Source organism: Humulus lupulus, chromosome 3 (assembly GCF_963169125.1).
Source record: "Humulus lupulus chromosome 3, drHumLupu1.1, whole genome shotgun sequence".
Classification (NCBI taxonomy): domain Eukaryota; kingdom Viridiplantae; phylum Streptophyta; class Magnoliopsida; order Rosales; family Cannabaceae; genus Humulus; species Humulus lupulus.
The window spans coordinates 56,314,271-56,330,175 of record NC_084795.1 but is presented as its reverse complement, the minus strand read 5'-3'; the positions used below and the strand labels follow the sequence as shown (position 1 = coordinate 56,330,175).

Here is a 15,905-nt window from a genome sequence, read left to right as displayed (position 1 = left end):
CTAATAATAATTGAAAATTTCCCGAGCTTTTTTATTATATATATTGGCAGCGGACTGTACGTCGCTAATAATCATATATCCGCCGCTAATAAATATAAATATAGATATTTTATATTTTACGATACTCAAATATTATTAGCGGCGGAATCTCCTAGTCCGCCGTTAATAATCTCTATAATGGCGGCGGACTGAGCCCGCCGCTAATGACCTCGCTGCAACTACCTGCATTTGTTGTAGTGAGTTACAATTTGAGAAATGATGATCATAATAAGTTTTGTAATATATTTTGTAATATAGAGTGGATTACAATTATTAAGAAATAAAAATTATAATGAGTCATGTTAAATGGGAATACGCTTTTGCATGTGGTCTCTTTATATGTAAATGTTTGTTAGAGTGTAATAAGAATAGTGATGTGTTAATATATGAATGAATTATTATTATGCGTGTCTTGGCTTGGTGGCCAACGAACTTTCTCTATATAAATTAGCTATTCTTATTATTACTAAACAAAATTGATCTCACAAGCTGAAATGTATCAAACTCAAGAAAAGAATTTCATGAAAACGTACGCGTTGAGTGCTTAAGATGACCACATGCCCATGAATATATCATTTTTAAAGGAGGCAGTCATTATTTTACATAAATCAAGATAAGTGCTTCCAATGGCTTTTTATTTAAGTATAAGTATGGCCATGGGATTATCAAGTAGTAGTAGTACTCTACTCAGGCATTTTTGATGAGGTAAGCATCGGCAGTTTTTATAAAAACTGAAATAAGCTCAGCATACTTTGTAGGGTCAGGTATATTGTCGTTCATCTTCTCATATTGTAAAGTCCATTTAACTGAGCTGCCTAATTTCTGGCCTATATTTTCGGTGGCATGAATTGTCGACTTTACATTCTTGTAATACTTGGTCATCTCTCCATCTATTATTTTGAAAGTGATTGACTTGTTCTTCTCATCTATTTCTTCAACCATCTCCTTACTAGTCTCAGCGCTGCCTATTCATTCATATTTTTCAGTTAAAATATATGTTACTTATAGATGCAATATTCAAATTAAAAAAAAAAACAGTAAGATGGCGAAGAAAGAAGATTATTTATCAAATATTAAGAAGAAAAGAATATATATATATATCTGGATGATATTGTATATTGTTGACAATGTATCAATAAACACATATATCCACTAGATTTTTTTAATGAAATAGCTAGGTAACTATATGTTCATTTAAAATACTTTTATTATTGGTTGATACATCATTTTGTTTATTTTATAATGATTTTACCATGTAGTTAACTATCAATCCTTGGTATGTATATATATATAGTGAGAATTATAATCATATACATATATATATACCTGCAATATAACTCCATTCCTTAATAGAACCAACCGACTTCCAGTCACCCTTAATAACCTTGATGTCCTTGATTATTTCAGGGCACATTTTAGGTATAAGGTGCTGTTTGCAGCTGAATATCTCAAAAAACTTTTCGGCAGACGATTTGATCTCCAACTGAACCTCTAGTTTTGCAATTTGAGCCATATTTGTGTTTCTTGTGTTATAGAGATAGATGTATAGCTAAGAAAATAAGAATTTTTTTAGCTTCTTAAAAAAGAAAGCAGGGTTGGTGAAATCATGTCTAGCTCGAGCATTATATATAGGAGAGGGCAGACGAGTGAGCACTTACGTAAATGTAGTATATAGTTAATTATTACTTAATAATTTGGTTGATTATGTAATAATCCATTTAATTAAAAAAAAAACTTGATCATCAACTTATATATATTTAAACCTCCAATTATATGATATGGTCCATATCCATAGAAGGCTTGGAAGGAATAATATTTGGCTTCTTTGTAGATTAGATACTGTTGATATATTAATAGTATTTTTTGTGGACCTTCAAGATTCTGTGTACTTGAGGCAGAGTTTTGAAAACTCATTAAAAAAAATACTATATATGAATATAATTTGTTTGAGAATAAGATAAACCCGAACAATAATTTAATATATATACACGTGAAATTGTCATGAGTATAAAAGTTTGCATAATATATATTGTTGAAATTATATGTATACTATACATTACTCTTATAATTACTTAATTACCAAGTACCAAAAACAAAGAAAGAAGTTAACTCTCGTGTGTGAGAAATTGAATAATCGATTCTCATTAAAGAAGAATTAAGTTCCAGAGTATTATATACAAGTGATTAGCTAGCTGTAATGAGTTGTACAATTAGTTAGCTACTCTTAACACTTCACCTCAAACTTAGGATAGAGGGTGATTCTACACTAAGTTTGTCCTTCAACAAAAGAAATCGAGAGCTAGATAAAGCTTTGGTAAGGATATCTATGGTTTGCTCATGTGCAAGGGTGTGTTTGATAGTCAATGTCTTGCCCAAGAGCTTTTCTCAGACAAAGTACAAGTCGAGCTCTATATGTTTGGTCTTGGCATGTAGAATAGGATTAGCAGCCATTAACAGAGTATTAAGGTTGTCACACAAAACAGTAGGAGGCCTTTGAATAGGGACTTGAATCTCTGATAGAAGAGATTGTATACAAGTGAGCTTTGTTGTGATACCAGTCAGACTTCTTCTCTGCTTCGATACTAGACTGAGAAACAATTTGTTGTTTCTTTGAACACCAACAAACTAGATTAGGCCCAAGGTAGGCACAAAAATCCGACGTTCACCTCCAATCATCAGGGTCTCATGCCCAATCAACATCGCATAAACCAACCAAATCAAGAGAGGATGACTGTCTGAGATGTAAACTAAAGTAGAGAGTACCCTTCAAATATCTGAGAATGTGTTTGACAGTTTGCCAATGAGACTCTAAAGGTGTGTGTATGAACTGACAAACACGATTGGCAGCATATGATACTGAAGAGCCCCCACTAAGCGTCGGTACACCTTAGGGTCTTGGACAGGGTCACTTCCAGTGGCTAAAAATTTCTCCCCCTAGTCATTGGAGTCTTCAAGCAATTTCTAAACTGAAGTTTTGCTTTGCAGAAAAGGTTAGTGATGTACTTGGTCTCTGAGAGATGGATTCTATATTTTGTTGGCTGCACTTGAATGCCCAGGAAGTATTAATCTCTCCGTGATCTTTAAGAGCAAATGTGGAATTGAGTTGAGACACAAGTGTATCTATCTTAGATGGACAACTATCTGTAATGAGTATGTCGTCAACATACTCATGAACCAAAATCAGGTGAGTCTTGGTAATTCAAATAAAGAGAGATTGATCTGCACTTGCATTGAGAAATACAGACTGTATCAAGGATTCTTTGAGTTTGTCAAACTAGGCCCTAGGTGCTTGCTTAAGCTTGTAGAAAGCCTTGTGAAATTTGCAAACCAAGTATGAAGAATTTGGCTACAAAATACCCAGTGGTTTCTACATAAACACTTCCTCGGTCGAGGAGTCATTGAGAAAGACATTATTAACGTCAAGTTGCTTGACTATCCACTCTTGAGAAAGTGCAATGGTGAGAATAACTCGAATTGTTGTGGGCTTGACTACTGGGCTGAAAGTTTCTATGAAATCAAAGTCATATTGTTGTTGAAAATCCTTTGCTACCAGTCATGCTTTGTGTTTGTCAATGGTCTCATCTAGGTTCTCCATATGTTTGAACACCCATTTGCATCCTATGGCTTTCCTACCTGCTGGCAGTTCCACAAGTGACTAAGTATTATTATTTTTTAGAGTAAGCAGTAAGCATTGCATTATTCGATTCTGGTTTGGAAAGGCCTTATTCAACTGTTAAAGGCTCTTTAGACACCAGCTTTGGCTATTGTGGTCATAAGATGGGCATTGGTTAGTAAGAGAGCTAGTTGGTTGTGGTTGTGGTTCCCTGCATGTCGTGTATCGCCGCTGAAAACGCCACCTTTCTCCATCAACAGAAAACAAGACCATTTTCGTCACAATATTTTATACTCAGATAGCTAACAAAAAAATTAATTTCCCAATTTTCCCTTACTAAATTTCGAACAACATTAGTGGCGACCTGTCACCGCTAATAGATTTTCATAATAAAATTTTATTTGTCACAACTATCAATAGCACACATATCCTCAATTAGTGGTGATAGTGTCGCCACTGATAACATCTTAAATTAAATTTTATTCTCGAGAGTTATTTACAATGACAGAGCTTTATCGCTGCTAATAACCCCCTTATAAGTGGTGAAGTAAGGTCGCTACTGATAATGTTGTCGGTGCATGACATTTTCCTTGTAGTGACAATAGGGTTGAATGGACTAATAGATGGGTGCGGCGATGGTGATTGAGATGGTGGCGTTTGCTGTGATGATGGTGATGGATGGGATAAGTGTGGAGAAGAGGATGAGGAGGATTATTGTGGTAATGTTGGTGATGGATGAGGAGGAGAGTATGGTGCAGAAGCTTGATAGAGCAAAATTTAAGCTTATATTTGTTATATGGTCTTGTGTTTGGAAAACAAGAACAACCAAAGATATAGAGTTCGTTATAATCAGAAGCTTGAGTATAAAGGGTGTAAAGAAGTGTAGCTCTAGACAGAATAGATGAGGGAAGCCTATTAATAAGGAAGGATACAACATGGTCAGCCTCATCCCAAAATTTTAGTGACATAGACGCATGAGCATGTAAAGTTAAGGATGTGTCAATTAGGTGTTTGTGCCTATGTTTCGCAACACTGTTTTGCTCATGTGTAGTGGAAAAATATGTTATGATTACTTAAATACAAATGATAAAGTGTTAAAATACAAGCAAGGTATAAACACTTAATAGAATTCACATAGTCAAGATGTAAATTTGAGTTTCAAATTGTAAGCACTTATAAAATGCAAATTTGGGTCCAAAGTGATACATAAAAGTATCTAAGGGTTCCATAAAATTTTGGTGGCATTTGGAGCATCTTATGGACCTTTGGAAGTGTCCAATGTCAGAGGGGGTGACGATACGTTGCTACCCAGGAGGTGACACATCGCCTGAAGCATAGGGTTTCTAGAAACCCTAGCAGGCGACGTGCTGACTGCTGTAAAATGTGGACTTATGTAAATGTTCCAAATTATGTGTTTTACAAGTCTAATCCTATTGGTTATACTTAATGACAGTGCCTACTGTATATATATGGGTCAAAAACTATGATTTGGAAGACTTGATCACTCTCTCCACTCTCTCATAACCCTCTCTCTCTCTCTCTAGCTCAAATAATCTCTAGTTTTCTCCAAGAAGTCTCCAAGAAAGTGCTTGACTTAGAGAGTTGAAGGCTTGTTCAATCTCAGTCCTCATATCCTCAAGAGAAGGCTCAAGGATCAATGGTGTCTGGGAAATAGAGTATTACGACAACATTCTACAATGTGTATAAGCCTTCGATTGTGTTTGGTTGGCTCAAAGGATTTATTAAAGTTTTGCTCAAAGTGATGATATTGCCTAGGGTTTGATGCTACATCAAAGGTTAAGAACACCATTGTTCTACTTGGGTTTGCATGTTGTTTCTTAATCTTTTTTAAGTCTCTGTCAATCCAAATTTTGTGTAGATTCTATTTTATTGTGGTGGTGTTATCTCAATCTCCCCCAACATTTAAATTCTCTATAATTTGAGACAGCATATCATGGACGAATCTAACTCTCTTTCGACTATGAGATTCATGACTCAAGACTTTGTTAGATTAGATAGATTTGATGGGACTAAGTTTGTTCGGTTGCAAGACAAGATTAGATTCTTGCACACCACTTTGAAGGTTTTCTATGTCTTCGACAAAGACCTAAAAGCCTTGGAAGAGCCGAAGGAAGATGATACTCAAGAAATTGTCAAAGAAAGGAAGAAGCGTAAAGAAGATGAATTGATTTGTAGGGGTCACATCCTCAATGCCCTCTCGGATAGGCTATATGATCTCTACACCAACAACAAGACCGCCAAGGAGATTTTGGAGGACTTGGAAAAGAAGTAAAAAGAGGAAGAGGAAGGTACAAGGAAATTCCTTATTACTCAATATATGGAATTTAAATTTTACGATGATAAACCCATTCTCCCTCAAATTCATGAGTTGCAAAGTATTGTGAATAATTTTTCTACTCTTAAAATTGTATTGCGGGAACAATTTCTTGTTGGTGCCATTATATCCAAGTTACCACCTTCATGGAGAGGCTATAGGGAAAAGATACTCCATAGAAATGAGGAGATTTCTTTGGAGGAAATTCTCAAAAACTTGAGAATTGAGAAGGAATCTCGTTCTAGAGATTTGAATGTGAGATGTCCAATGGAGAAACTTCTAAAGCCAATGTTGAGGCAAATCCTCCTCACAAAGGCAAAGGAAATGGCAAAGGCTAAAACCCTTGGGGCCCAAGAAGAATGAGGGGAAAATTAAGAGTTCCAAGGGACCTTGCTATGTGCGTGGCAATAATGGCCACTTTGCTAGAGATTGTAGGTTTAGGAGGAGCCATAACAATGAGGCAAAGGCCAACTCGACTCAAGAGGAGCTAGTGGCCACACTAAGTGAGGTCAATGCCATTCATGGAAAGGCGAGTGGGTGGTGGTATGATACATTTGCCACCATTCATGTAACCTATGATAGATCTCCATTCAAGACCATTGAATCTTCATAGGAAGGGCATGATCCAAATGGGGAACGAGAAAATGTCCAAAGTTGAAGGAAATGGAACTATTGACTTGTTCGTCACATCCGGAAAGAAGGTTCTACTCACTAATGTTTTGTATGTACCAGAAATGAGTAGAAACCTTGTGAGTGGAAATTTACTTGGCAAACCGGGAATCAAGGTTGTGATAGATTCCGGCAAGCTTATTTTATCCGAAGACAATGTTTTTGTGGGAAAGGGATATACTTGTGATTGCATGTTTAAACTTTGCACTTCTATTGACAATGTGAACAACAAAGTCTCTTCTCCTCGTTATATGCATGACTCAAATTCTATTACTTTGTGGCATGTTAGACTTGCACATTTAGAATTTAGCACAATTAAAAGGACTGTTAAATGTAGATCAATTTATTGTGATAATGTTGAGCATGAAAAATGTGAATTATGTGTTAAATCTAAAATGGTAAAGAAACATTTTCCTAGTGTTGAAAGAAACTCTATGTTGTTGATTTGATACATAGTGACTTATGTGAACTTAATGGAATGTTGACTAGAGGAGGAAGTAGATATTTTATTACTTTCATTGATGATTTCTCTAGGTTCATATATGTATATTTGCTTAAAAATAAATATGATGCATTTAATGTGTTTAAAGTGTATAAAGTGGAAGTTGAAAATCAATTGGAAAGGAAAATTAAAATACTTAGAAGTGATGGGGGTGGTGATTATTTTTCAAATGAATTTAATTTGTTTTGTGAAGAACATGGAATAATTAGTAAATGTACATCCCCTTATACTCCACAACAAAATGGTATATCCGAAAGAAAGAATAGAACATTTACTGAGACGATTAATGCTATGCTATTACATTGTAAAATGAATTTTAATTTGTGGGGTGAAGCCTTGCTATCCGCTTGTCATATTTTGAATCGTATTCGCATGAAGAAAAATAATATATCTCCATATTAGTTATGGAATGGAAAGAAACTAAACATTGGTTATCTTAAAGTGTGGGGGTGTCTTGCTTATTGCAAGAGCACCGATCCAAAATGGACCAAGTTGGGTCCAAGAGCTGTAAGATGTGCATTTGTGGGTTATGCCCAAAATAATAACGCTTATAGATTATTATACTTTGAGTCTAATGTAATACTTGAATATAGAGAGGCTGAGTTCTTAGAGAACATGTCATGCGATGACAACAAGTTAGAACCAACTCAAACTAGAGAGCCTCAAGAGGAGACTCCTAGAATCATTGGTGAGCGACCTCAATTGCCTAGATGGAGCCAAAGGCTCAAAGATTTGGGATCAAATGAGAAGTGCTCTCCACTAGAGACACTATACCTTGTTGAAGGTGATAATGAGGAGGTTACTTGGAAACATCCAATAGTACTTCAAATAGAAGATGATCCCAAAACTTTCAAGCAAGCAACGTCCTCTAGGGACTCCGCTTTTTGGAAGGGGGCAATTAATGACTAAATGGATTCAATTTTGTGAAACCACACTTGGAAATTGGTTGACCTTCCAAAGGGGTCCAAACCAATTGGGTGCAAATGGGTATTTATAAATAAATAACATACCAATGGCACCATACAAACCTTCAAGGCTAGGCTAATAGCCAAAGGGAATAGATTACTTTGACACATATGCATCGGCAGTAAGAACTACTTCTATAAGGTTGTTATTTGCCTTGTCATCTATATACAACCTTTATGTTCACCAAATGGATGTCAAAACGACATTCCTAAATGGAGATCTCGAAGAGGAGGTCTATATGTAACAACCAGAAAGTTTTGTTCTTGAAGGAGATGAACATAAAGTGTGTAGACTTGTGAAACCATTATATGGTTTGAAACAAGCTCCAGAATAATGGCATGAGAAGTTTGATAAAGTCATTGTTTCTAATGCATTTAGACACAACAATGTGGACAAGTGCTTATACTCTAAGATTTGTGGTGACTTTGTCATACTTGTATGCCTATATGTAGATGATATGTTGATTTTGAGTAATGACATGAATTGGATAATGGAAATGAAGATGTTTCTATCTTCTAAATTTAAAATGAAAGACCTTGGAGAGGTAGATACCATTCTAGGTATCAAAATTAGAAGGAATAGAGGGGGTTTTGTGTTGAGTCAAACCCACTATGTTGAGAAAATGCTCGACAAATTCAGTCATCTCAAAATGAAAGAGGCACATACACCTTTTGATTCAAACATGAAGGTTGAAAAGAATGAAGGAAGACCGGTGGATCAATTGTAATATACAAGTGCAATAGGTAGTCTAATGTACGCTGCTCATTAAACAAGAGCGGATATTGCATATGCGGTTAGTAAACTTAGTAAGTTTACTAGCAATCCAAGTATCAAGCATTGGAAAGTCATTGAGAGAATACTTGGTTATCTTAAGGGTACCAAGGAGTATAATCTTCACTATACAAACTATCCAAAGATGCTTGAAGGATATTCCGATGCTAATTGAATATCGGGAATTGGAGATAATCGATCCACCACCAGTTGGGTGTTTACTCTTGGAGGAAGTGCAATCTCATTGGGCTCCAAGAAGCAAATGTGTATTTCACACTCAACAATGGAAGTGAGTTTATAGCTTTAGTGGAAACCAACAAAGAGGTTGAGGGGCTTAGGAATCTCATGATGGATATTCCTTTAACCACGGATATGGTATCAACAATTTCAATACATTGTGATAGCCAATCCGCACTTGCTAGAGCATGTAATACTGTGTATAATGGAAACTCTAGACACCTTAGTCTAAGACATGAATATGTGAGACAATTGATTCAAGGTTGAATCATATCGATCTCATATGTTGAAACAAGTGAGAACTTAGCAGGTCCATTTACAAAACGTTTTGTGAGAAGGTTAGTAAGTTCTACTTCAGAAGGGATGGGATTGAAAATCCTAAAAGAATAGATGAACAAATGATGGAAACACAACTCGCAACTTGTACAAATCAAGTGAAAGAGTTCAACGTGGAAGAACAAGTCATTGATAAGTGAATATTTCCAAAACTAAAATGTATGATGAGTTCCATCCAAGATGGTTAGTGTTGGTTGCTACCTAGTTAGGGTTAAGCCTAGGGATTTTAATGAAGTTCATTTGACTGTAACAAGCATCTATAAAGGTAGCAAAGATGTTGTAAGAACTTCACCTATGTGGACTTAGAGGTGGTACCGCTCTTATGGGAGTTGGAGTTTCTCCCTGGAAAGTCTATGAAGAGATGAGCACATGGTCACATAGTGTTAATTGAGAAAGTGGGAAAACAAAAGATGTGGTGGAGGTTTGTGAGGTATCATTGGTGTTAAAATATGGAATACTTCATTCAACCTTTAAGCAACTAATGATTTTGATAATGCTTTGTGGTATTTTCTCTAAGATAAAGTTCAAACCAAAAGGCACTTTATTTTATGCACTAAAAATATTTAAGCTAGAGAATGTTGTTTGTATTTGACCAAGTTGGGGATTGTTATGATTGGTTAAATACAAATCATGAATTGTTAAAATACAAGCAAGGTATAAAAACTTAGTAGAATTCACATAGTAAAGATGTGAATTTGTGTTTCAAATTGTAGGCACTTATAAAATGCAAATATGGGTCCAAAGTGATACATAAAAAGATCTAAGGGTTCCCGAAAAATTTGGAGGCATTTGGAGCATTTTTTGGACATTTGGAAATGTCTAGAGTCAGAGGGGGTGGCGATACGTCGCCACCCAGGAGGCGACACATCGACTGAAGGCTAGGGTTTCCAGAAACCCTAGCAGGCGACGCGCCTCCTGCTATAAAATGTGGACTAACGAAAATGTTCTAAATTACGTGTTTTATAAGTCTAATCCTATTGATTAGACTTAATGACAGTGCCTACTATATATATATGGGTCAAAAATAGTGATTTGGAAGACTTGATCACTCTCTCCAATCTCTCTCTAGCTCCAAGAATCTCTAGTTTTCTCAAAGAACTCTTCAAGAAAGTGCTTAACTTAGAAAGTTGAAGGCTTGTTCAATCTCAATCCTCATTTCCTCAAGAGAAGGCCTCAAGCATCAATGGTGGCTGGGAAATAAAGTATTAGGACAACGTTCTACAACGTGTATAAGCATTGGTTTGTTTGGTTGCCTCAAAGGTTTGCTTAAAGTTTTTCTCAAAGTGGTGATATTGCCTGGGGTTTGATGCTTCATCAAAGTTTAAGAACACCATTGTTCTATTGGGGTTTGCATGTTCTTTCTTTATCTTTTTTAAGTCTTTGTCAATCCAAATTTTTTGTAGAATCTATATCTTGTGGTGGTATTATCTCACTCTCCCCCAACACAATATACTTCTTGTGTGATGCCATGAGTAACTAAGTACTCAGTAAAGGCTTGGAATTCCTCTCCCCAATCAGATTGGAAGCTATTAATGGTACAACTAAACTAGTTCTCAACCTGTGTCTTAAAGTTAATGAACGTTTGCATAGCTTCAGACTTGTGCTTCAATAGATACTCCCAGGTATATCTAGAAAAAGCATCAGTGAAATGGATATAGTATCGATATCCATTGGAAGAAACCATAGGACATGGACCCCATAGGTCGGAATGAACTAATTATTGGAAAGGTTGAGAATACACTATATCAGATCTTGAGAACATGAACTTATGTATTTTACCAAGACAACATGATAAACAAAAATCTGAGATGTTTTATTGCTATGAGAGATATTACAATTTCTTATTACAGATTGAATGGCCTTGACAGTAGGGTGCCCAAGACTATTGTGCCACAACTGAAACAAAGAATGGCTAATATTATTATTGGTGTGTACAACCTGAGAAGTATTACACGATAGAGCAAACTCTTATAACAAGTACTAAGATGGTGCAACTGAGCATGGAGACACTAAAAGAGGAGAGAAGGCATATAGACCATTTCTAAGTGTACCATGCATCAACATTTTCTTGGAAACCTGATCCTTAACAAGACAAAAGTTAGGGTGGAACTCAAATAAAACACCATTATCATGAGCAAACTGAGACACTATCATCAGGTTCTTGGTTTTATTGTAGGGACATGGAGTAGTTGGTTAAGAATAAGAGGTCTAGAGTTATCAAAGGAAGGGGAAAAAGTCTTACCAACATCCTGAATGGTTAAGCCATCTCCATTTTCCATACGAACTTGTTCGGAGCTATGATATTCACCTTCTTGAATCAGATGTCCCTCATTAGTAGTGTAATGGTTAGTGGCTCCCGAATCGAGATACCAAGACTAATCATAGATAGTTTCAGTAGTGGCCACCTTTGTCGACGCAACACTGGGAGAATGATAAGTTGGACAAGCTCCAAAACCAGGAAAGGTTGGATTAAAATGACACTTTGATTAAAAGTGACCAGGTCTGGAACAAAGTTAACATATAGGACGACCACCGAGAGAATTTGTACCATGCCCAGAATTGGTTCCCAGAAAAGGAGAAGAGAACACACGCCATCCATTAGATCTATATTTGAACCCAATGTTTTGTTACTAGAGGCAAATTGATTTCCAGAGAAAATGTCATTCTAAGCACCAGTGGCAAATATATTCCAATATCCACGTCCAGGGTTGCCAAAAACACCACCACGAAACCGAAAATTGGTATTGGCTAAATTCACTGACACTGAGTCCAAATCTTTGTGTTACCTCTTAATTTGATGTTCCTTAGCTAGGAGAAGAGCTTCAAGAACTAACATCGTGAGAGGTTCAGATCTAGAATTGACTTAGATTATGAAAGTATCATAGTCTGGAGAAGGCAATCCACAAAAGTTTGTCAGCATTACTCTGAAATCGAAGTCGATGAGTATGAGTCCCAAAGATATAATCTTGAAGCTGGTGGCCTCTAATTGCATAAAGTACTTGAGGTTTCCAGAGAAGATTGTTGCTATCATCGAGTTTGGTTGCAAGTTTATGAGCAAACCAGATCGGAGTTAAGACCACTACAGATGAAGCAGGGGAAGCAGTCGGTGTTGTTCTAGACAACCTAAAAGGCCTCACGAAGAATATGCATAATAATGGACGCCTAAACATTTTGGCATCAATTATTACCTAACCCAAAGACTATTTTTCTAGTAATACGATGGAAAACACCACTTATTAATGTTGGACACAATGAATAAAGGAGGAAAGTGTTTGTATCCAAGGATGTTAGAGGAAGAGCTAGAGCTACCCAATGCTACTTTTTTCAGAGAGCCCCAAGTTTAATCGTGCTTGAACTTCACTTTATTCAGATGGGAGTTTGCCTTTCGACTGTCAAAATGTGAAATGGTTGTGTTATTTTCCAAGCAGAATTGGATGTGATGCTTAAAAATATCATTGCTGAAAGTTTAAATTATGATTTCATTCAATCATAGGTCAACCAATTCGTTAATTATTTTGCAAAATATGTTTTCTCGTGTAAAACTTAAACTTGTTGAAAAGAAGGTTATCCCTTACTGGCTTACTCAATATATTATCATTGATACCTCTTCCTAATAATATTATAATTTAAAAAAAAAAACATATTTATGAAAAGACAAGTTTGATCTCATATATATATGGATTATTTTTTGGGAATATGATGGGACTAGTCCTGTTACAGTATACAATTTTGCATTAATATCCAACATTACTAGCATAATTTTGCGCAATTAATATTGCATATTGCTTGTGGTGTGTAACGATCCAACCTCTCTTTTGATAACATATTTGTTATGCAGGACACAAGCTATTATCTGTATCTTTTTGGAATTAATTAGAGAGCGGCGACAACTTTCGAAAGCTTTCATTCTAATGTAATAATAAATAATTATTTAACCAGACTAACAAGAGTAAAACGGTTATACTATTAAAAAAAAAAACTTAGCGCTAGAGGATCAAATAGTATATTTTCTTTATAAAAATGATAATGTGATTATTTATTTTAATTTTCTTCACAAAATATTATTGAAAATATCACTGGTTCTCATAGAATTTTGTCCAAGCTTTTCACCCTAAACTTATAACATTTGTCAGAAATCATGCATTTGTCCTAAATTAAAAGAATAAAATATCAAAGTATTTAAAAAACATGAGAATATACATCTTCCTTTTTCTTTGTGTTTTGTTTTTCTTTCTGATTTATCAAACAGCCATTTCTTTTCCCACTCTTGTCAAAAGTACCATCAGTTTCTCTTTTCTTCTTCCATCAACTTTTTCCCCCTACCAAACATATATAGCATTATTCCATCAACTTTTTCCCTCTACCAAGTATGGTTTCAAGGAATATTTTTCAGTGGAGATTTTAAAATGAAAAGAATTGATGGATAGAACTTTTTACTATATTCGGTGACCTTGGACCGATAAATTCTTGGTCCACTTGCTATAACCAACTATGTATATTTATGCTTTAAATAATTAAATGAAAAAAAGAACGAAAGAAAGAAAGGAGAATTGTCTGTGCTGAAGTTTGGTTTTGACAGAATAAAGAAGGAATGAAAAACATTTTATTTCTATTCCTTGAATTAGAAAGAGTGGTACAGTTGATTATATAGTAACACTTAGCAGGAACACACACGGCACGTTGACTCTGCCTAAAGAATTACCATTACATAACACTCATTTCGTAATTAACAAACTTAATATACATATTAATCATTTGGTTTAAAATCCCCTCAAACTCAATGGGCGTGGTAGCATGGTGAGTTTGTCACGAAGATCCTGAAAGAGTTGAGTCACTACTGGCTTGGTGAGGCAATCGGCCAACTGATGAGAGAAAGAGGCAAAACGAAGCAGTAGACTTTTGTGGAGAACCCGTTCCCAAATGAAATGATAGTCAAGTTCGACATGCTTTGTACGCACATGTAAAACAAGATTAGAAGCCAAGTATAGAGTGTTGGGATTGTTGCAACACAAAATAGGTGCCTCGGACAGAGGTAGATGCAATTTAGAAAGGAGAGACTTTATCAAACGTGCCTCAGTAGCTCCATTTGCCAGAGCTCGGTATTCCGATTCTGTACTCCAGCATGAAACAACCTTTTGTTTCATGGAAGACCACGAGATGAGATTAGGACCAAGAAATATGCAATAAGCTCTCGTACTATGACGGTCAATGGGGCATGAAGCCCAATCAGCATCTGTGTATACATGGAAAGTGTGATTGGAATCAGGTGCTAGAAGTAAACCAAGATTCCTTATACCTTTGATATAATGTAAAACTCGTTTAGCTGCTTGCATGTGCGCATTTGTTAGAGCGTGTATAAATTGGCACAACTTATTGACTGGGACAGCTAGATTGGGCCGAGTGAGGGTGCAATACTGTAAAACCCTGATAATATTATGATATACAGAAGGGGAATCCAGTGGAGTACCATTGTGAATGGACAAAGAACACAAAGCGAATGGCGTGGTAAGAGGCTTGTTGTCTAACATGCCTGTCTTAGTGAGGATGTCGCGAATGTACTTAGTTTGGCTTAAATGAAGACCAATTTTAGAACGATGCACTTATAAGCCGAGGAAGAAGTAAAGCAGGCATAGGTCCTTGTTGGCAAATTGGGATTTCAAATAAGCAAGCAAATTTGTGATTTTGGTCGAGCAAGAATCGGTCACGATGATATCATCGACATACACCAAAACAATATGCATAATCGAACTAGAGACATATAGGAACAGGGATGTATCTGCTCTGGAAGTAGTGAAACCCCACTGACATAAGTTGAACTAAGCTTGCTAAACCACGCATGTGGGGATAGACATAGAACATAAAGAGTTTTATATATTCGACACACATAATTAAGGTGTTGTGTGTCAATAAACCCCTGCAGTTGACTCATATAAACAGTCTCCATAAGATCGCCATGTAAGAAGGCATTTTGGACGTCCAATTGCTGAATATGTCAATTCTGAGAGACAACCAAATTGAGGATCAACCATATTGTTGTAGGCTTAATAAAAGGAATAATTGTATCATGAAAGTCCAAGCCATGATTTTGATTGTATCCTTTAGCCACAAGACGGGCTTTGTAGTGAGAGATAGTACCATTGGGATTGAGTTTAAGTCGGAAGACCCATTTACAACCGAAAACTTTTGCATCAATAGGTGGTGGAACAAGTGACCAAGTGCCTTGAGAATTTAAGCCAGAAATTTCTTGATCCCTGGTAAAGCGCCATTCATGGTGTTTAAAGGCCTCATGAAAGGTATATGGCTCAACTGGTATAGCAACAAGTGTAATAGCAAAATTTTTGTTTAAATATGCCTGAATTTTCTCGAGATAACAAAATTGGTTAGCACATTAGGTTGAGGTGGAGAAGAGGACATGGGTGAGAGAGGAGCTGGAGAAA

At 36.1% G+C, this 15,905-nt stretch overlaps 1 protein-coding gene across 1 annotated transcript; it reads right to left on the bottom strand.

Annotated features, from left to right (window-relative positions):
- Positions 1-556: 556 nt before the first annotated feature.
- LOC133821137 (MLP-like protein 28) lies at positions 557-1,638 on the bottom strand. The gene is made up of 2 exons (XM_062253617.1): positions 1,366-1,638; positions 557-1,004 (listed from the first exon to the last, which is right to left on the bottom strand). Exons 1-2 carry the CDS (start codon positions 1,550-1,552, stop codon positions 727-729), a joined length of 465 nt encoding a protein of 154 aa, XP_062109601.1. The 5' UTR covers positions 1,553-1,638; the 3' UTR covers positions 557-726.
- Between the last annotated feature and the right edge of the window lie 14,267 nt (positions 1,639-15,905).